The 21510-nt window shown below is 46.5% G+C and overlaps 1 protein-coding gene across 1 annotated transcript in view; it reads right to left on the bottom strand.

Annotated features, from left to right (window-relative positions):
* Positions 1 to 21510, bottom strand: part of Gabbr2 (gamma-aminobutyric acid type B receptor subunit 2) — a 353494-nt gene that overhangs the window by 201197 nt on the left and 130787 nt on the right. The window contains exon 3 of the mRNA XM_085677181.2: positions 3873 to 4043. Within this exon, the coding sequence (XP_085533307.1) occupies positions 3873 to 4043 (171 nt within the window). The remainder of the gene's footprint in view (positions 1 to 3872; positions 4044 to 21510) is intronic.

Raw genomic sequence — 21510 nt, 5'->3', positions numbered from 1 at the left:
GCAGGGAGATGGGGACAAGTGGATCCCTGCGCTTGCTGCCAGCCAACCCAGCTGAGTCTGTAAGCTCTGGGTTCAGTGACAGCCCCTGCTTCAAAAGCAAGGTGAAGAGTGGTTGAGGGAGACACCTGGCATAGACGGCTGGCTTCCGCATGCACACACGTCCACACACGGACACATAACACACATACATGGGAGGGACACAGGAGAAGAAGAATTCTCCTGGAGATTGCAATGAGCAACAAGAACTAAGAAGCCACTGCAGCTGATAACCTTGGGGTTATGCCCATGAGCAACGGGGTCTGGCAGACAGTGTGACCACATTGTCATTCTTTGAATAGGCATAAGTCCCCAGAGCTTGCTTCCTGAATTCCTGGGGCAGTGGGTGAGCATCACCTATATGGGGGCCTTTCAAGTTTCTTTTGCAGTCTGTACCTCTGTCTTCCAGAGCGGTATCTGCTTTTACACCAGGAAATCTCTGCATCTGTAAGTGGAAGCAAGCATGTGGAGCCGCAGTGTTGCCCACAAAGCCTGGCTTACAGACGAGTTGGCCTGGTATTGAGTCATTCCTTTCTTAGTTTTACAGCTTCTAACCTAGAGAGGGCATGGCTGCAGCACACTTAGTCTTTCTAGCCACAAATCTTTTGTCGTCTCTGCTACGTTTCTCAGTCTGACACACATGAGAGAAACCTCAAAAGGGCACCGTCTGAGGACTCAGCCTGTAAAGCCGGACCTAGAGATTCACTTGTCTGAGAGAGATCCAGAGCTGCCTCAGAGCAATTGGGCACCAGCCTTGACTCATGGGGACTGCTGTGTAGCTATTTCCTCTGAGATGCAACAGTCCATCTTGGAGGAAAGCTCCTTAAGACGCAGGATATCCTAAGGCGAGACAGAATATTTCATCCCGCATGGATGAAAGCTAACAACTCAAAGCCTTCAGGAAGTTCCTAAAACTGAACAGACTCACTAGCACCTCCCCTCCCCAGGCATATATAAAAAACAAGGACTGCTGAGGAATGACCAGCAGACCTGCCTAGAAGAGGCTCTGGCCAACTGAGCTACCTGGAGAAGATACTCTGACCTGTTAAGCCGCGGTGTGCTCCAAGTTTCCAGCCCTCATTAGCTGTCACCCACACTCTGGTGGACTTTGGTGATTGTAGCTGCCTTTGAGTGTTTCTGCTCTGGTAGGTAACCCCTTATCTATAACCTTTTAAGCAAACCAGATACACTCCTTGGTTCATCACCTGGGCTCTGGCAGTATCCTCACTCTGTCATTGGTTTCCCATCTGGGGTAAGTAGATGTTTGTATTGCCATACAATAGGGAGCATCGGCTTGCAGTAGCAGTTTGTGCCATGGCTGGGATGGCCCTCAGACTCTACCTGGTCCATAGTACCAGTGCCACAGTGATGAATTATGGGATTCACCCCTCCAACCTCAGGCTGTTTTTCCCTTTAGGTCCCTTCCAGTGCACTGTCTGGAACAAAAGTACTTGATGCTGTCAATCGACTGGTTCCATAAAAAAAGAATCCAGTTTCCTCTGTACTCCTGAGAAGCTGTTAGCTCCTGGCCAGGGTCCAGCAGCTGTGCTCCAGAGGTGCAGTCCAGACACCTGGTGAGGATGCCAAGGTTCTCAGGCAGAGAGGAGTCAGCTGGGCCGAGAGTTTAAATCAAGAAGGGTCCTTGCCAGCAATGTCACCAAGTCACAGCCTGTGTGCTCCAGAAAGGGTCTTCCCACTGAGATGCCGAGACCCTGACAGCCATCACCTGATCCCAGGGAGGGCAGTGTCACTAAGGAGGACAGGATCATAGAAAAAACAATGACCAGCAGCTGGAACACCAGGCAAAGCCATCTGCCCCCTGCCAGCCTCAGTTTTCTCATCTGAAACAGGGGAACCATCACCACCTCCCCATACAGGGCAGGCTTCTTAGGAGGGAGGCGAGAGAGTCAGTGATGTGATGATAGCATTGGAAGGCAGCGGCCTGGAGAGAGCTTAGGGATCATCACAACACTCAGTGGGACAGCCAGGCTGGTCATTAGCACTCTTGAGCAAGGCCCAAGAGTTTCAGACCTTGGAGGCTCTCTACTGGCTGTTCCCACTGACTTCAGAAGTTATGGCTGCAGAAGAAATGGTGTCTAAACTAGGGGGTCAAAACTTAGAAATTCAGTCCCTTTTCTCTCTTTAACTTCTCCCTCCCTTTCTCCTTCCCTTCCTCCTCCTCCTCCTCCTCCTCCTCCTCCTCCTCCTCCTCCTCCTCCTCCTTCTTCTTCTTCTTCTTCTCCTTCTTTTTTTTTTTTTAGAGAGTCTCATGTATCCCAGGCACACCTTGATTTTGCTCTGTAAATTGCTGGTGGCTTTCCCTCTACCTTCCTGGTGCTGAGATTACTGGTGTGTATTGCCTAGTTTATGTGGTTCAGGGAGAGGAATTGAGGGCTTCAGGCATGCTGCATGCTAGGCAACCTGAGCACATTCCTTTATCCCATCCTGGTTGGTCTTTGAACAATCTTTTGTGGCTTTGGAGTTACTTAGAAACTTTGAACACTGGCCTTCCCTGCTGTGGGCCTCAGTTTCCCTTTTGCATAATAAAGAGATTAGAAGAGGCATCTCTAAGGACTTCTTAGACTCGCACAGCCAAAGATGCGATTTGAGCAGGCACCCCTGAATCACTTCGGGGCTTCTCACTCACTGAGAGCCCTGTCTCTGTGCCACAAAGGACTCTGCCAGCAACAGCCTCTTCAGGGATTGGCAGGGAGTGGTTCCCACTGGAGGTCAACATCCCTTTGGTCCCCACTGAGGGGCTCGCCTGGGAACGCACGCCTGGCTTGGATCACCGCCTAACGCTTCCATTCCCAAGCACTTCCAGCTCCTTTCTGTGCCGGGATTTTACAGATCTCAGTGCCAGTTCACACACAGGGAGGCATCCGGGTGGGGGTTGTTGTCCTTATTTGCTGGGGGCGGGGCTGGAAACACATCTCATAGCGGCGGCGAGGGGGCTCTCACAGGCAACCATCGAGTGACTGCTGGATCGGGATAGAGCTTCGGAGAGGGTTTTGTGGAATCTGCTGAAGCCGAGCTTGTGACTCCTAGTCACGCCCCTTTTTAAGCTCCGCTAGTCCCTGACTCAGGAGTGTAACCTTCGGGGACTCATGGTCCACAGGATGCTTCTCTGGGGTTTCTAAGCCTCCCCGATGACTTGATCGGAAGGAGACTAGAAGGAGGCAGAGGAGATGATAGAAAGAGAAAGGGGCAGACCTCCACACTGCACGGAGGGCCATCGCCCACTACTGATAAGGAGGGGCACAGATGACAGTCTTCAAACCGTCCTGAAAGCGGACCAGACGTCCTGGAAGTCAGTTCCTCTCAGTTTTAATAGCCCATAACTCTACTTTTAGAAAAACACTGTTAACATGTACACGTAGGCCTGAGGTGACTGTGAGGTACAAGGCTGTGAACACCCCCAGCGGTCTGATTCCACGAGCTACAATGCACCCATCTGAGTGTACACACCACCCTATTAAACAGGAGTTCAATCAAGGTCTCCAGGACCCATTACAGAGCAAACGAAAAACAACATTATTCATATATGGTCTGAAGTCATTTGGGCTTAACGGTGTATGTTGAGAAGAGTTCTAGATGGATGAATACTAAATAAAAGGAACGAGGGTGAGAAAGTTAGGAATGGGAGTTAGGAATAAAGGGGGCAGAGAATGTGATGGAAAACGGGAGAGGGAACAAGGGAGGGTAATGGTGTGAGAAACTACGGGGACAGTTTGGGAGAGGAAGGAGGGACAGGTAGGTTACTGGAGCTAGATACAATGACACTTATGTATGGAAATGTCATAGTGAAATCCTCTTAAAATGTGGGTCGGAAGTACCTCGGAGAAGCGCTGCACGTCCTGCGTGAGTGTGCCCACGCGCCGCCATCGGAAGTGCTTCAGCAGCTTCAGGATGGCCGGGTTCACTGCGTTGTCAGAGGGCACCGTCCGGAAGAAATATGGGTACTTCTTCTTGTCCGCAAGAACAGGCGTGGTGGCGGCAAAGGAAAGCTGAGAAAATGAAAAAGGACACTTTTATTGGGGCTTTGCACCCAGTCCTTCCTGGCAGCTATTTCTCACTTGGGACAAGATGTTTCCTTTAATTGTGTGCATGGTGTGAATCTTTGTATAGGTGCAGGTGCCTGAGATTGCCAGAAGAGGGCGTCAGATGCCCTGGAGCTAGAGTTACAGGCAAATGTGAACTGGAAACCAAACTCTGGTCCTTTGGAAGAGCAGTCCTGACTAGAAGATGTAAGAATGTAAGGTAAGGAGAAAGGGGTTGGATGGACCAGCGAGCTACACCTCCTCAAAGAAATGGAACCATTAATACTGTGACCTATTTCATTCCAGAACTTTCTCTGAACGGTGCTTTTGGTTTGCACGACTCTTGTTAGGTTATTCTCTATACACAAATGAACAGTTTCCATTTAAGCAAGGGGACATCCAGCCTGATAATCTCTCAGCGTTTTATTTTCACCATCATTGTCTGGCATGTGAACACACCAGTTTTTTGAATAGTCTTTGAATCTGTCATCATTGTCACGGGGGTGTCTTCGTGCATAGCCTTTCATGTGTATTTCAGGGTATTTCCATAAGATAGTCTGTGATGTAAATGCTTTCAGGTAAAGAGACCTGGGCATGGGGCGCAGTTGGTAGCGTGCTTGACTAGCTAGCGCGCATGAAGCCGTGGGCTCTATCCCCAGTGATGTATTAATGGCAGCATGCCTGCAATCCCAGCACTCAGGAGGTGGAGGGTCAGAAATTTGAGATTACCCTCTGCCACATAATGACTCTGAGGCCAGCCTGGGCTGCATGAGGTTCTGTTTCAAAAATAAAATAATGAAATAAACAAATAAGGCCGCAAACCTTCAATATCTTCATATTTAAATAATCTGAAAATATTCCGTCTGTTTTGCATATCGGCTAGTCAGAGATAATTAAAGGTCCAGAGTCACTACGTTCTTGTCAACAGGGAATGCACACCATTTTTCCATGCGGTTGTATAATGAGCTATCACAGAAATGGGTTCCGGTTACAGTCACGGTTACATACACTGTTGAGCCCTTATGGGTGGTTCCCAGGAGGTGGGTCCTATTTTAGGAAGTACTTTTGCATACCTTCCTCTCTGAGTGGGGCTCCGGTGCTTTATAATTGAATTTAGAGAAGATGTTAAAAGTGTATAGCCTTCAGACTTGGCCTGCCGTGGCTGCCGCAAACCTCATGTTGTTTGTCCTTACATGGTATTTTAATTTACACCCGGTAGTCAGATCTGTCCACCCTTCCCTTTATCATTTTCTCGCTTTCTTTTAAGTGCCAGTAAGTTGTTAAATTGGATTTTAATTATCTGTCCAGCTTAAATGTCATCGCTTCCTAACGCTCCCTCTGATCTCTGCTCTCCTCCCCAGCCTCATTCATGGAGGGTGGCATCAACCCTTTTGATCCTGGCAGTGAGAAGGTAGGAGGGCTGCATCTGGGTGCCCTTCTCATTTGCATTTAGCTCCCGGGGACGGAGGTTGAGTCTCCTCCAAGGTCTGAGAGCAATTTGTAGTTCCTCTCTGGATGGAAAGGACTCTTATCCTTTGTCCCTTTTCCAATTTGACTCTTACCCTTCCTTGTCTGTCTGTTAAAAAAAAAAAAGTGATCTTTCATATTAAAGAAGTGATAGAGGTCCCTATTTTTCCATTTACTAATAGTTTGTACTTTGTCTTTTGCTGTCATTCATAGTCTTTTCCACATAGAAATGGTTTTGGGGGCCAGGGAGATGGCTCAGTGAGTAAAGGCGCTTCCCACCAAGCTTGACAAAGTTGGATTCCCTAGGATCGCATGGTAGAAGAAGAGAATCAGGCTTTCACATACATGTATCTGCATGTGCTTGTGTGTGTGTGTGTGCGCGCACACACACACACACACACACGAATGCTCCCCCACTCAAATGCACTAAAAATATTTAAAGAAAAAAAAATTTGATCCATGGTTGAAATTCTCTTTATTCTCATTTGCTTTGTTAGACTTTGCGTGATATTTAGAAAGGTCTCTCCTACTCTGGGGTTCTGAAAGAATTCCTCCATGGCTGCTCTGTTCCTTCTTCCTTCCTCTTTTTGTTTCATTTAATCTTTGATACCGAACGGACGGCTGGAGCAAGCTTGCTTGCTGCTGAGAGCTTCCTCTGAGCCTTCGTGTGTCCCAGCAGTAGCGCTAATTCTGATATATGTGAGCCGCGGTTCAGCAGCCAAGGGACGACATCCAGGTCCCTTGAGCTGCGGATGGAATGTCTTTACTGCGGCTTTTACCAATTCTCCCCAGGGCTCCAGGGAAGATGGTGAAGCTCTGTCCTTCTCCTTGGTCTGGATCAGAGAGCATATAGCTACTCCCTAAGGTCCCTGGAAGTCCTACATCCACTCTGCAGCCCCCACAGACCCTACCCATTGGAGCTGACCGTGCAAGAACCTAATGACCTCCATATGGGGTTAGACAACACCTAGAAAACCAACTTCTAAGGTCTCTGCAGTGGTTAAAGAGGAATGGCCCCTATAGGCTCATAGATTTGAATGCTTGGTCACCAGCCAGTGTCACTACTAGGAGAGGTGGTCTTGTTGGAGCAGGTGTAGCACTGGGGGTGGGCTTTGAGGGTTCAGAAGCTCAAGCCAGGGCCCCTGTCTGCCTCTTCCTGCTGCCTGAGGATCCAGATGTAGAACTCTCACTACTTTTCCACACCATGTCTCCCTATGCGCCACCATGCTTCCTGCCTTGATGACAAGGGATTAAACCTCGGAACTGTAAGCCAGCCCCAATTAAGTGCTTTCCTTTATAAGAGTTGTCATGGTTATGGTGTCTCTTCACATCAATAGAAGCCCTAAGGCTGAAAAGATATTCCAAGATCGGTAAGGATAAAGAAGTATGGCTATTTAAAAAATTGTAGAGAAACTCAGGACCAGAGGGAAGACTCTCCATGGAGTGGAATTCCAGCTAGACACACGGAAACATCTTTATTCCTCGGGCTCCCCACACCAGAAAGCCTGGCATAAGAAGAAATGAGACGCCATATTGGGAGGTACACACAGAGGCTGAGCTATGCGGTGAGAACAGAGAGAACCATTGTCTGTGAACCCTTCCACACACTGCAGGAAAGACTTGCGTGGGCATTTCAGTACATACAGATACACACAGGGTTTTTTTTTTTTTTTCAAAAAAACACCCCATGACCCCATGACTTTTATCAGATTCACAAAGAACTCCCTACAACCCAAACACGGTCTGTACACCTTCTTGCAGGTGACACATTGACACATGGGTCCCACAGGGAACACAAGAAACAGCAGCTGCGTCCAGTCTCGTTCAATGTAGTATTCACAGCTTTCCTCTTAAGATTAGAAGGCTGTGGTAAGTCTTCTGCTCTCACCAGTGAAGAAGCTATCAGAAAAAAATCTGGGGGTGACTACCTCAGGACCTGGGACATCACGCATGCCCACCACATCCCTCAAGACACTTGTCTGATACACGTTGGGAAATATTAGTCTTCTGATGTGATCTCTGGTTTGTGCTCTGGTTGATGCTTTACTGTTAGTGTCCCATTAGTTCCAGGCCCACAATTAATTGTTGCTCGAATAACCTCATATGTTTGCCCTGTAGGTAATTACAGTGGTTACTGTTCAGTGAATAAATGGTCCATTGTGTTTACAATGGTCTTGGAGTACAATGTATGCCCCAGGTCTAAATCATGTTGGGTGCAAAATATTAACTGGAGCTGGCATTTTCTGCACCATTTGAGATAATACACACTTTGATTGGATTGCATTACTGTTTCATGGGCTTTAGTGTCCTAAAACTTTCTTCCATGGGAAGGCTGTAGGGGGGTCTCATAGTACCACAGAATTTCAGAAACTAGAAACCATGTATGGGGTTCTTTATCTTAGCCATGCACTGAGCAACTTGGTTCAAACCAAGTAAATCAGACCCTCTGGACAGAAAGGCCAAGTCGTAGTAGTATTTAAAAACACGCTGGGCTTTTTTTTTCTTTTTCTTTTTAGAGGGTAGATGCTGCTGAAGAGACAGCTCAAAGGTTAAGATCATTTGTTGCCTTTACCCTAAGATTGGGTTCCCAGCAGCCACATGGCAGTTCACAACTATCTGTAACTCCAGTTCCTGAGATCTGACACCCTCTTCTTACCTCCATGTATGCTGCACACACACGGCGCACATACATATGCGCTGGCAACACACCGGTACTCATAAAATAGAAGGAATCTTAAAATAAAACAGTTCAGGGAAGAGTATGCCCAGAGAGGGCTGAGAAGCCCTGATAGGCTCAGGGACATGGTCCGGAATAAGCAGACAGCTAGTCAAAGGTGGTGCAAACTGAGACATCCATCAAAGCCAAGGAAAGATGGAAGCAGAATTTGAACTCGGGTCTAAAGAACACTCAACAGCACTGCTCACTCTTGGCTTGACACTGCCCATCTGCTCCTGGGTGATCCCCAGGCATTCCCCACCCTCTGGCAACGCCGGGACTTCTAGCATCAGCGTCCTAACTTGAAGGCCTATATTTTTGGTCCTTCGGCCTTATTTCTCTCAACCAAATTAGTTTCTGAACAGACTGTGATGGAAGTTTCCAGATAATCCCAAACCACAGACTTACCAAAGAGAGGATTTTAAATTTTAATTCATAGATTACTTCATCTAGTTTCCCTGCAATTGTTTTGAGACTTTGGCCCATACAGAACCTGCTTTGGGAATGTGTTGAAATCTGGTTCGGTGGCCTTTTATAGAATCAACTTTGGTAAAAGTTCCACAGAGGCTAGGAAAAATGATTCAATCTCTGGGTGGAAGCTACAGAATTCTTTATTAGACTACTAATGAATAATAGATACAACCAGCCTAATTATGTTACTATTGTATGGTTCGCGTGTTTGTTTACTTGATCTATCAAAGCTGAGAGGCTTGGTCCGTTCCTCTCCATTGTCTCCCACCACCTCCTTGCATCTCAACAGGTCTGGCTTTTGTTGCCTTTGATTCTATGTTGTTTTGAGCATAAACGTTCATCACAAATGTATCTTTATTTTTCAGCCATGCATATCCTTGCCTAGTGTGAACAGCAGGTACTTAATAGATATTCATGGGCTGCACCAAGAGCTGAAATATTTATGAAGGCAAAAGAAGCCTCTGTCATTTACTGCTTCTTGTGCTGTATCTTGCTTGATAGTTGTTATAGCATTGCCCCTATTAACTTATTGCTCATAGTTGCCTATCACAGCTTTGAGCCTCCTTCTATTTATGCTCTATCAAGATTATTATATTCATCTATGCATATCACATACATACAGACAGACAGATAAATAGATAGATGCTTCTGGGCAGTACCAAGTGCCTAGATGTTTAGACATAAATACTTATTACTGTAATAAGCACTTGATCTTCCATGTCTTGTCTCATCGGCTCTCTTGCTCTCTTTATGCTTCCCATGTTCCCTTTAGAGCATAGCTATGTTTTTATTGCTGTTCTGGTAGTATGAATTCACCTTATCCCAGTGTCAGCCTGAAGGAACACCTTTTGATATCCTGACCTTGATACCCTGAGCTGACCTGACCCTCTGTCGCCTCGACACAAGGACAAACAGCTGGGTATAAAATTCCTGGGCTATCCCTTCTCTTTGGAAGTACAGCATGAGGCAGAGAAGGAAGCGGGGCAAGCCTGATCTGTCTTTACTTGTAGGTACCAAGTTTTCTGTGCCTGTGTGTGCCTGAAAGATTGTCTTTCTTTGTTCTTGGAATTAAAAAAAACTTGCCAATATAGAGCTGGGTGTGGCCTTCTCAGCTTGGTCTGGGATATAAGAAACCCTCCGATTTGTGCATTTTAGTCTTCTAACTCAGAACGTGTGAATAGAATATACTGTATTTTAAATACTTTGCATTGTATATAATATATTTATTATTTATATACTGAGATTTTTGTACATTTTATTATGTATGTATATATATATATAAAATAGTGTATGCGTCAAATTATGTCTGCCTCTTATATAATATCCATCCACATCCTTGTCTCTTCTCTGGAATACCTGGTCCCCTGCATCATCTTTTTATTTTCTAAATCCTAATCTGCTCTATTTTCTCTTGTGATTTCAGTTCTTGGTCCTTGTCCTCAGAGTGGTAGAAGAACATTTCTTTTTATCCTTCCTATATTTTGTTTGTCTGTGAGACAGGGAGAAACTAGCCTTTAACTCCTGATCCTCTGGCCCTGGCCTCCCGAGTGCCAACTGGCTTATCCTATGGTCTTATTTCAGGGTCTGGGCATATTAACTTCTGCCGTTTTCTGGTAATGTGGCTGTAATATCCACAGCCCTCACAGTGGGGCACATGGACTCCTTGACACAACCCAGCCAGTACCTGGCATTATCTGAGTTCCTTGTTTGTCTTAGTATTTCGGAGACACTGTTGGATGCTGCAGCTCTCTGGCTGTGCTGTGACTGACAGCTACGCAGCCCCTGCTGCCACCCAGGACTTCAGCTTGGAGCTTTATTGACCAACACATTTTTATTAGTATTGATATTTCTAGTTTCCTATCAGTGTTTTATGGTCATATCCCCTCGCTCTCCACTCTCATCTCAAGCTTCCTATTTCTGGAAGACTGTGCTGGGTGGGTATGAGAATTCTCTGTGTGCTTTGAGTATGGTTGAGAATAGCAAGAGGCGTTCTAAAGTTTTCTTCTTTACCCTGTAGTCGGTTGTTTTCAGAAGTGGACTCTTCTCTGCTTGCTATGGCTCTCTCTGATGCTTTTTCAGAAGTGTTTTTGGTATCCACCCTAAAGCAAAACCATGCTTTCCACATTCGGCTTGTTGGGAGAGACAGACACTGGAGTCCCTGGCTATTTGCTGCCTATTTACATTTCACCTGGGAATATGAACCTGAAGGGTAAGGATTTAAGCAAATTTTGATGTCTAATAGGTGCTCACCTTATGCTGGTCTATAGTAGCAAGGTGACATCATTGCCTGCCCTCCATACCTGATTTTCTATTACTCTGGATCAACATAGGATGTTAAGTTCCCATCATGCACTGCTGCAGTGCCGCTTCTTTTCTGACCATAAAAACTCATTTTCCAGAATGCATTGCACTCTGGCTCCCTCTCTCCAGCACTTTTCTAGGAATTTGTTATCCTTTTGAATGTAGAAGGACATGTGAGATTGAAGGGAAAAGGCCTTCTGGTTGCCCTGGTGATAGGTAGCTGGAGGTGGAGACACCATTTTCCAATTCCCTGACCATGTAAGCAAGGGGTCTCTAACTCAGATTATAGGGAATAGAGGAAACATCTGATGATCTCTCAGACAATTGTTACTGAGCAAAGTTTAGTGATGCGTTCTAATGTCCGAAATGACAAGTCCGAAGTCTGGTGTGTTCATGTATGTGTGTGTATTTGTATGTGTATATGTATGTATTTGTCCATGTGTGTATGTGTGTCTGTCTGTATCTGTGACTGTGAGCATATATGTATGTATTTTTGTATGTATTTATATGCTAGCCTGTATGTATTTATATATGTGTGTATGTACGTCTGTGTGTATATGTATGTATCTGTATATGCATATATTTGTGTATGTATGTATATGTGTTTCTCTACTCTCATAGGCTGGGAAATGGAGTTAGAGGCTCAGAATTTGCCAAGAAGCAGATCAGAGGTCATCAGCAGTGAGGGGATAGGGTGAAGATAGACTAGGGAGCCCCTGCTCAGGGTGGAGGGCATGCTTTGGAAGAGATTAGAATGCTCTAGCATTAGAGAGTGGTGTTGACTCAATAGTATTGAATGTACTTAATGACATTGCATTCTCTTTGAACTATTAATATAGTAAGTTTATGCAATGTATATTTTAACACAATAAATAAAGAAAAAAAAACCTGACCATGGTTATGAAAGTTGTATGCAGAAGTGTGGGGCCTGTGTTAGTTACTTGACTTCTTGGTTACTTGATCAAAAAACAAAAACAAAACAAACAAACAAACAAAAAACAACAAATATTTGACTAAAGCAACTTAAGGAAGGGTTTATTGTAACTTCTTTCTTTCTTCCTTTCTTTTTTTCTTTCTTTCTTCCTTCCTTCCTTCCTTTCTTTCTTTCATCTTATTATGTATGTGGGGAGGTATCATGGCATGAGTACAGAGGTCAAAAGTCAAATCTTAAGTCTCTGGGGTTGAACTCAGGTCAGGCTGCTGGCACGCACCTTTACCTACTGAGTCATCCTGCTGCCTTCCAGTCCCCGGGAGTCTAATCCATCGTGGAGCGGACGTGCTGCAGCAAAGCTGTGCAGGTACAGAGGCCCACTGTCCCCCTGGGTGGTTGGGAGGAGTGAGGTGGAGCTTGGGGTGAGTCTGTCAGCACTGGGTGGGGGAGGGGAGGCTGGGCAATCTCTGTGCAGAACGGCTTTGATCCTCCCACTCCATACACCCACAGACAAATCCATTCTCTAATGTGCTCAAGAGCAAAACTCGTCAGGCAGTGAATGGATTGCCTAGCGGGTGGATGGAGATGCACCCACTCGGGTGGCTAGTCGTGATGGGAGCCGTCTAAGGCATCTTCATGGCAGACCTGGAGTCAGTAAGTTGAGATGCATCACCCAAGGTAGCAGGTATTTTCCAAATGGTGATGCTGTAACCCATGTGACATAAATGGCACAAGGTCAGGGAGGGAGATGTGGAGCTGATCTTCAGATGCCTTTTTTGCATCTCCTTCTGCAGTCCAGTACAGAGCCTTGAGCCTCGAGCAGAGGCTAGCCATGACCTAGGGCTTGCTCCATCCTGGAGATCTGGTGGAACTTGGAGGAGACGGGATGTTCTAGGGCTACTCGGAGGGGAGTTTATCTCTCAAACATAGGCGTTTTCATGGTGGGTGTGGATTGTTCCGGTAACCAGCAGAGTGGCCCAGGAAGATGTGGGGAGTGTTCTCTGCGACAGGAGCTGTGAGGCAGTGGGAATTTTGCGAGAGTTTAGGATCTGTATGTGGAGCGGCCCATGGCTTTAGCAGTGAAGCCCCAAATGGAGACACAAGTGGATAATGAAGAAACCTCAAGGACACACAAGAAATCAAAGACCGGTTTCCCGGTCCCCGAGAGGAGGGAAGGGTGAATCGTCGGGCCCGTGAAGCTGCTGCCCTTCTCATCTCTGAAATGATGGGTTGGACCAGAGATTTCAAAGGTTCCCGGCAGCCATAGAGTTGTGCTATCCCCTACCTGACAGCTTAAGAGAACGATGGGGCTTGTGGTTTTGAGGGAGTGGGTGGTTTTTTGATCTGATTTAGTTAGACAATTGCCTTGTACCTCACTTCTCTGCGGATAAACACATCTCCCAACCTCACCATCTTTATTAGATTCCAAGCCACCGAGGAATTCTTGTCTGAATGCAATTCCCCGCCCCCCTTTTTTAAAAAACCTGGTCTGGGGCTCCTGAACCGAGTTCTTCTGCAGAGATGAACCCTCTCTAGGGGATGGGGTCAGCAGGGGTGGCCACAGTTGCTAAGAGCTTGGGAGGCAACTTGTGCCATGTGGGAGGGGAGAAGGGATGAGGGAGGCTTGCTCTTTTCTTCACTAGGTTTAATCTTTTGCAGTGGGTTTGCCGACTGTGCCTGTAATTAAATGAGGGAGGTATTTGTCATCGTGGGTCCCTTTCAGCCCAACTGAATGCAACACAACTTTCTCAGGAAGCTTCTGACAAAACAGTGTTTGTGACCGGTGCCAGGACACATACAAAAACACCGGGCGTGTGCACTGGTAACTCAGGGCCACTTAGGGGCTGTGCCAGGTCACGGTTGCTCCCAAGCCCAGGGGCAAGCCTGTTTGGACACTATGTGCTTCAACATCAATGTCGTGAGATTCGTGTGGTGCAGAGTGGCTGCAAAGTGTCCCCAATTTCATGAGGGAGAATGAATGTCTGGCATGCTGGTGAATTCTGCTCGAAGCCAGGTTCCCACAGAGGCCTTTGGGGTGCTCTGCACAGGTATTAAATCCGAGTCAGAGGGGTCTGGGCTGCAGCCACCTGGGGAGTCACATTCTGCCTGCCTGCTAATGGAGTTGCGTTTTCATCGCTAAGACATGCCCAGCCATTCAACATATGCTCCTCACCCTCACAGCCATTTTTCGCCATGCCTTCACTCCCCCCCCCCTTCCCGGCCCTGTGGGAACTCGAAACAATTTGAAACAATTTGAAAGGGAACCAGGAGAGGCACTGTTGTCTTTGTTTCCTCTTGGAGAAACTGAGGCTGGAGGAGGGGCAGTAGCTTGCCTGGGGACCACAGTAAAGCTTGGCATTGTGTTTCCATGCTTTGACTCCTCAGAGTCACTGTGTGAAGAACCCGGGTGGGGGAGCAAGCATGCCGGAAAGTCTGGACATGCTTACTTGTTGGAAGTCCAGAGCAACCCTCTGAGGTAGCTACCAGTATACGCTGCAGTTTTTGAGGCAACTGAGGTGCACAGAGGTTAAGTTATTTGCACATGGCCATGCAACAAACAGCCAGCAAACCATGGAGAGGGACTTCATTCCCCATCCAGTCCCGTCTCAGACTGCCATGCTACTTCCTAGAACCCAGCACCCTCCCTCAAACATTAGATTTTTCATAATTGTTGTGTGTTCGTGTGTGTGTGTGTGTGTGTGTATGTGTGTGTGTACACATGCATGGGGGTGTGTATACATGTGCCTGATCGTGTGGAGGTCGGAGGCTAATATCAACATCTTTCCCAATTACTTTCCTCATTTTTTGAGACAGGGTCTCTCACTGAACCTGGAGCTCACGGTTTAGGTTGGACTGGTTGGCCAGCAAACCCCCAGGAGGCTGTCTTCCTCCATGGCCGACTCTGGCCCTGGGGGTCACAGGCACAGGTTTGGCATGACTTTCATACGGATGCAGGGGATTGAACTCAGGCCCTCATTTTTTTTGCGTGGCAAGCTCTTAACTGACTGAATGGTCTTCCCATACTCTCTTTAGTCGAATTTTGATTTTCACAAATTTTATGGTCTAGGGGAAATTGACTTGGATACTCTGGCTTTATAGATGGCCAAATAGAAGCTCAGAGAGTTAACTGATGTGGTCAAAGGCACATATCAACAGGGGCAGGGACAGGGGCAGGGGCAGGACTCCGTACTTCTGTTCTTAGAACAAGGCTTTTCCTCCAGTGTACCAGGATGCTTTGCGTGGGAAATGAGGACTCACTGGGCAGATTAAAGAAAGGAATAAGATTTCCTTAGAAAATATGGTACAGCATCAATGCTTTGTGCATGTTTGAATCCCTTGGATGATCCAATTCAATGACAGAAAATAAAAATTATATCCCTTTTTTTCAGTGCTGAGAATTAATTGTCTCATAGTTATTAGGCAACTACTCCTACCACGGAACTATCTCTCCAGCTCTGCAGTTTTGTTTTTTTTTAAAGAAAAGATTCTTTGAGTTGTTAGCTAAAGAGGCCCCAAGTCTCTCACTCGGCTATTGCTAAGGTTATTAGATGTTCTCCTCAAACTGTTGGTAAGGCGCTATTGCTGAAGACACTTATGTAACTCATTGAACACAGAGGAGTCAAGCTGGTGCCTGCTTAGAGTCGTCACCCCTACTGATTAGTGTTCACGGGACTGAAGAGTACTCTCAAGGTAACCATCAATCCAGTCACACACCCTTTGATTGACAATGGTGATCTGCCTATACGACACACTGGTGATTGACAATGGTGATCTGCCTATACGACACACTGGTGCAATAGGGTACAAGGCTTATAGAAGTAACCACCCAATATCTGATTGACTTTAAAGCCCACTTCAGGAGAAGGAATCCATCTTCGGTATTGCTTGAGTGACCTAGAACCTGAGACTAGAAAGGCCAGGGTCCTGGGGGAAATCTAAATACTACTCAATAAAAGGCAGCAATAAAATGACTCCTGGCAACATTCTCCTGTGCTCCCAGAACTGTGTCTGACTCAGTCATCACTAGAGAAGCACCGTTATTAGTAGACGCTACCCACAGACAGACAACGTGTTGAGCGAGAGACTTGGGACACTCAGTTCTAAAGAGGATGTCTCTAGCAAATCCGTCCCCTCAGGGCTCAGGGGACCTTGTGGGAGAAGAGGCAGGAAAACTGTTGGAGCAAGAGGGGGTGGAGGGCTTCTAGGAAACAAGAACTTCCAGACACAGCAGGACCGGTGCACACTTGAGCTCACAGAGACCGAGGCCGCACGCGCAGTGTTTGCACAGGTCTGGACCGGATGCAGTTCCAGTGCTAAGGAGGGATTTGGACACACGCCCCATCCCTAACCCAGAACCTATCTTCAACTGATAACCACAGCAGAGGCTACATTAGTGTTCGCCAATGGAGTCTCACAAGGTACATGGACAAATCTTACAGACGGACCAGCAGCGGATGGCTAACACAAAATGAACTCAGTGGCATCTTTTTGAGGTTCCTTATCTCACAGTGTGTTGTGTGGGCATTTTTTAAATTAATTAATTTATTTTCCTTTTCAGGTTTTATTCTTCTGTTAGTTTGTTTCTTTCTAGTCCCATTTTAAAATTTTCCATCTTATTTTATTTTATTGCTGTTTTTAGCTGCCTGCTTGTATTCTGATGAGAGAGAGAAATAAAGGATACAGATTTGGGTGTGAAGGGAATTGGAGAAGTTGGGGGTAGGGAAACTGTAATCAGAAAATATTGTACCTTATATATAATAAATATGTACATATATGCATGTATATGTACATATGTGTGTATACACACACATATTTGGTTTTATTAGACAAGGTCTCTCTTATATAACCCTGACTGTCCTGGAACTTGTTCTGTAGACCAGGCTGGCCTCTAACTCACAGATCCACCTGCCTTTGTCTCCTGCGTTCTGGAATTCAAGGTGTGCACTACCATTCCTGAACATTATAAATACTTTTTTAAAAAAGGCCTTTTACTGGTGGACTGGGGAGATGCCCAAGCGGGTAAAGTGTTTGCCATGTAGGCCTGAGGACCTGAGCTGGGACCCCCAGGAACTATGCAGAAGGCAGGCATGTCACACACAGCAGTACCCAGGACACGGGGTCGTAGAGACTGGAGCTCTTGCCCAGACAGCCTAGTCAATTGATGAGCTGCAGGGCCAGTGAGAGGCCCTGTCTCCAAACATAAAGTAGAGAGAGATTGAGGAAGACATCTGTTATCGATCTCTGGCCTCTATAGGCACCAACACACAGATTTGAGTGCACGCCACATACATTCACCCCCCCCGCGCCACCCCCCCCCCCCCCACACACACAGAGACTTGGTTGTCAAATAGAAACTGTATACAGAGTGCATACAATATTCTAATAATAACAATAATAAAACCAATTGCCTATCACCAGCTTTAAGAAATAGTTTTAATTTTTTTATAGACAGTAAATAGCAAAGTAATTTAATCCTTGCTCTTTAAGAACTGTCCTGCTATGTAACACGCTGTGAATCCTAGAAATTCCTCCATTTTCTTCACCTTTGTTTTATGTAAATAAGATCTAAGATCATAAAGTAAACACAGCTGCCTGGGTGCTGCCTTCTCTGTCACTTGTGGCGTGGGGCAAGAGACCTCCCTTTTGGGAGCCTCTTAGGACAGGGTAGCACACTGCTGTTGCAGGGCTATGGTGGGGATTGCAGCAACAGGGGCTTCAACTGCAGACTACTCAGTAAATCCCAGCTTCTAGACTCGAAGGTCTGAGCACTGACCTTCCCCGGCCTTCCTCACCAGGCAGAGACATCATTCTTAGTCAGCCTTTCTAAACCCTACCCTCATGATGGATAAAAGGCTGTTTAATTACAAAAATAATAATGATTATATGGCTCTTCCAATTGTGTACAATTAGGATGTATGTCTCTAATTTTCCCTTACACTTCTGGTAAAATGTTCTATTTCCCCTCACAGCTGTGCAGGTGACAAACTCAGGAAATTAACAAACTGCATCCAAAGCCTCTCAGCGCTCTCAGCTCCTCCGCACTTTGCTCTCCGCCGATGTCTTTAGGGGTAACTGAATGCTTGCACAATCACAGCTGGGAAGCCAATACCTTTTAATTGCCACACTGCGGAAATCATGTCTCCTAGTGTCACCTCAGCACCTCTAATCAGTCACTCGGTTGAAATCACACCCGCGAGAGAAGAGGCATTGGGGCCCGAGCTCCAGTCTGGCGCGCAAGGAGAGGATGCAGTGTCGCCAGGCCCCTCCCAGCTCGTTAGACAAGCTCCTACACATCTGAGGAGGCCCACTCACAGACACCTCCTCCAGGAAGTCCTCTCTGCTTTCCCAGTGCTGCTCTTGCCCTTGCCGTAAGTGCTGTGGGAGCAGTGGCGGGCAGCCAGGCCCCCATTTCTCATACCCTGTGGGCTCTTTGAGAGCTTCCAGTGGAGGAGAGGCGAGGGAGGGAAAACACCCCTGTACCTTCCACTGGACAGAAACTCACACGGAAGAGAGCCAAGAAGCAAGGAAAGGGGCTGAGAGGGGACTGGGCCTGGAGGAAGAGTTCTGAAGAGGATGAGACACACTAATCCAGAGGTCTTAGAAGGACTATAGGTCAGAGGTCAGAGGCTAGGGGTCATCAGGAACTTTACAGTCCAGGTCCCAGTAACACTTAGGCTCCCAAAGAGGTTACCATCTAGGATCTAATTCAGCCCTGTGAGCCCAGCCTCTCCCACAGGCCAGAAATAGAGTCTCTATGAAAAACTTCAGGTCACAGAGGCTTGCTTCTTTCACTTTGGAGAGAGGGTGGTGGAATCAAGGGAAAAGACTCAAAGACACTGTCCGTGAATGGGGAGGTCATCTTTGTGGGGCCGGGACTGGAGACCTGGAGAGGCTGCAAGAGGCTCTGAGCCCTACTGTGAAGCTGTGTGCCAGCCTGCAGCCCACCAGCACCTACTGGGCCTCAGCTTCCACAGTGCGACTTCAAAGAACAGGCACTGCCCTAATCAGGGCTGAGATCAAGGTGGAGGCTGGGTGGGCAGGGATCTTCCAGGGAGAAAAAGGGTGAGGGCTTGGAGGCCCACAAGCCGCAAGCCCCTGTCTGTCTGCTTCTACCTTGCGCCTTCACCCCATCCTCTGTCAGGCCTCTTCTCTTGTCCTGTCATGGGCTTCTTCTACTTCCCAAAGGAGATGAGGTGCTCAATCCCCAGAAAGAAGCTTCCAGAATAATTGTCAGGCCAAGGGTGCCCCCAACTACAACCCATCAAGTGGCTTCACCACGTGACAGCACAGTGCGCCCTTTCTACCTTTGAAAGACTGCAGAATGGGACAAACACACACGTCATGAAGTAAGAAACAAGTATTTCCCTATCCAAGGCGGCTCTCCCGCTAAGAGCCAATATTATACAGACTTCACTCATCTGTGAAACTCCCGTGTGTGCGCCTGTTTACCCAACCCAGGGCACTCCTGACTTGACTTGGTGTCACACCCTTCCTTTTTGTGCAGATTAGGAATTAACCAATCACATTAGATTATGAGTTATCACTCCTACCAATTGGATGAGACCCAGTCACTACCTGGGTTAAAATAAAAACCATGTGAACTCCCTTATCCAGTGTCTTGCTAGCCTGGCTTGGGTCATGGCATAATGTTTTTGCAAAAGGAAATTGCCTTGCTGGGTTATTTTCACTTTGCTTGTGTGTTTCTTTGTGCGACACCAAGAATATTCTTTTCCAACAATGATTAGTCCTCAAACACTTGTTACCAAAGTGAATTCAGAGGAAGCAAACTTTTTGGGTGTGTTTGTGTGAGTGTGTGTGTGTGTGTGTGTGTGTGTGTGTGTGTATCCCAGAGCCAAAGCTAGAATCAATAAATAACCTTTTCATAGGGGATCATTCAAATCAGTGTGAAGAAGTAACTTTCAACAATAAAAGATTCAAGAACAAATCAAAATTTCACCAAGTACTGAATAGCTTCCCTGTTATGGAAGGCATTCAAGAAGATGATCAGGAACCAACTTCCCAGGTGGGAGAGGGAGCCCCCAAATCCACAGGAAAGTAGAACTAGTTGGTTATATTGTAGATATACCAATGATCAGGCACCCCACAATTCCAGATGAACTTCGGTTTGGCTTTGCAAATTTATGGGCGGTTCCCATTTCATTACATTTACATTCTCATGTAGGTAAATGATACCAGTTTTCTCATTAAAGGACTGAAATAAAATAATGAATTAGCTTAATTGAAAATAATACACAAGTTAATAATACAGATTTTGGCAAAGTTGAGAAATGACTGGTGGCAAAGCCTGGGAAACCCAGGGTTTGAGTCTCATGGAGGAATGTGACTGGAACATGGGGACCCCAAGAGTGAAAACCCTCTACCCATCAAGTCTTAATGTGAAAATAAATGATTATAGAAGGAGCCTGACTTTTATCTGTGCACCAGAAATGGGTACTATAGAATGATTAGAAGAGTGAGTGGATCTTTCCAGGGAAGGGCAATGGCACAGAAAGATAACAGAAGTGACCTAAGGAATAGGGCTGCAGGTTTCCGCAATATGTGGACATTCTTGTGCTAAGTAAACCCCTTATCTCAATAAAAATCTAACTGGGAGCCTTCTGTTCTCTATGCTAACACTAAATAATTCTTCACACCAAGTATAGTAAATCAGCTTGAACTTAGGTAGTATCAGCAGTGGGCTGCTTGTCTGCTGAAGGAAAGAGATTAAGGAAGTAAGGAGCGAGTGTGCCAACATCAACTAGTTATGTCTGCATTGACACAGAAAGAGAAAACGATGTCATAGGCCCATTCATCTACGTGGCATTTGGGGCTTGTCCTAATCTTCATTTTATATTCTCAGGACCAGAAAGAAGGGCTTGCCCAGGTTCACCCCCAAGTTCATGGCTGGGCTGGGCTAACTCTATATTCATCTCCATGTGGCCTGCTAAAAACCAAAGCAGAAGGCTACCCATGACAGATTATGTAATTTCAGATAATCCTTGTCAAGCACGATTGCCCACCGCATCGGGCAGAGGACGCACAGCCAGGCTGAGCCCTCCCCCCCCACATCCAGTTCATCCTGGTGACTACATGTGAATGTCCTGGGGTGCCAAGGAAGAAACAAAACCCACTCGCAGAAAGACTGTAGAAGATGTCACTGTGACGGTCACCTCTCAGGGACCAGAGGCAGGCACCGTGACCGGGGCTCTTGGCTGCTGATGGAGAAGAAAAACAAGAGCCATGCCACAGTGCAAAGCAAGCATTTGAGTCAGTGTCCGTTGAAATGAACAGAACTGAACTGGATTTGATTGTTTTCTTAATCTTTCTGTTTGTTCCTCCCTCATTCTGGCTCCTGGTTTCCTTATTGTTCAAACGAGGAGCCCGCACGGGGTGGTTTTAATTTCAGATCCAAGCCTTCATGATTTTATAATTAACTCTGTGTTTAATTTACAAAGCAAAGAAAAACTCTTTCTTTAGGCGAGAAAATGAAAATGGCTGGATAAGAGCCGGCAGTGCCAGAAGGGCCTTCCACCAGCTCGCTCACAAAG

This window comes from Myodes glareolus, chromosome 16, assembly GCF_982192425.1.
Source record: "Myodes glareolus chromosome 16, mMyoGla1.1, whole genome shotgun sequence".
NCBI lineage: Eukaryota > Metazoa > Chordata > Mammalia > Rodentia > Cricetidae > Myodes > Myodes glareolus.
The sequence above is the reverse complement of the archived record's forward strand: the minus strand, read 5'-3'. Positions and strand labels throughout refer to the sequence as shown.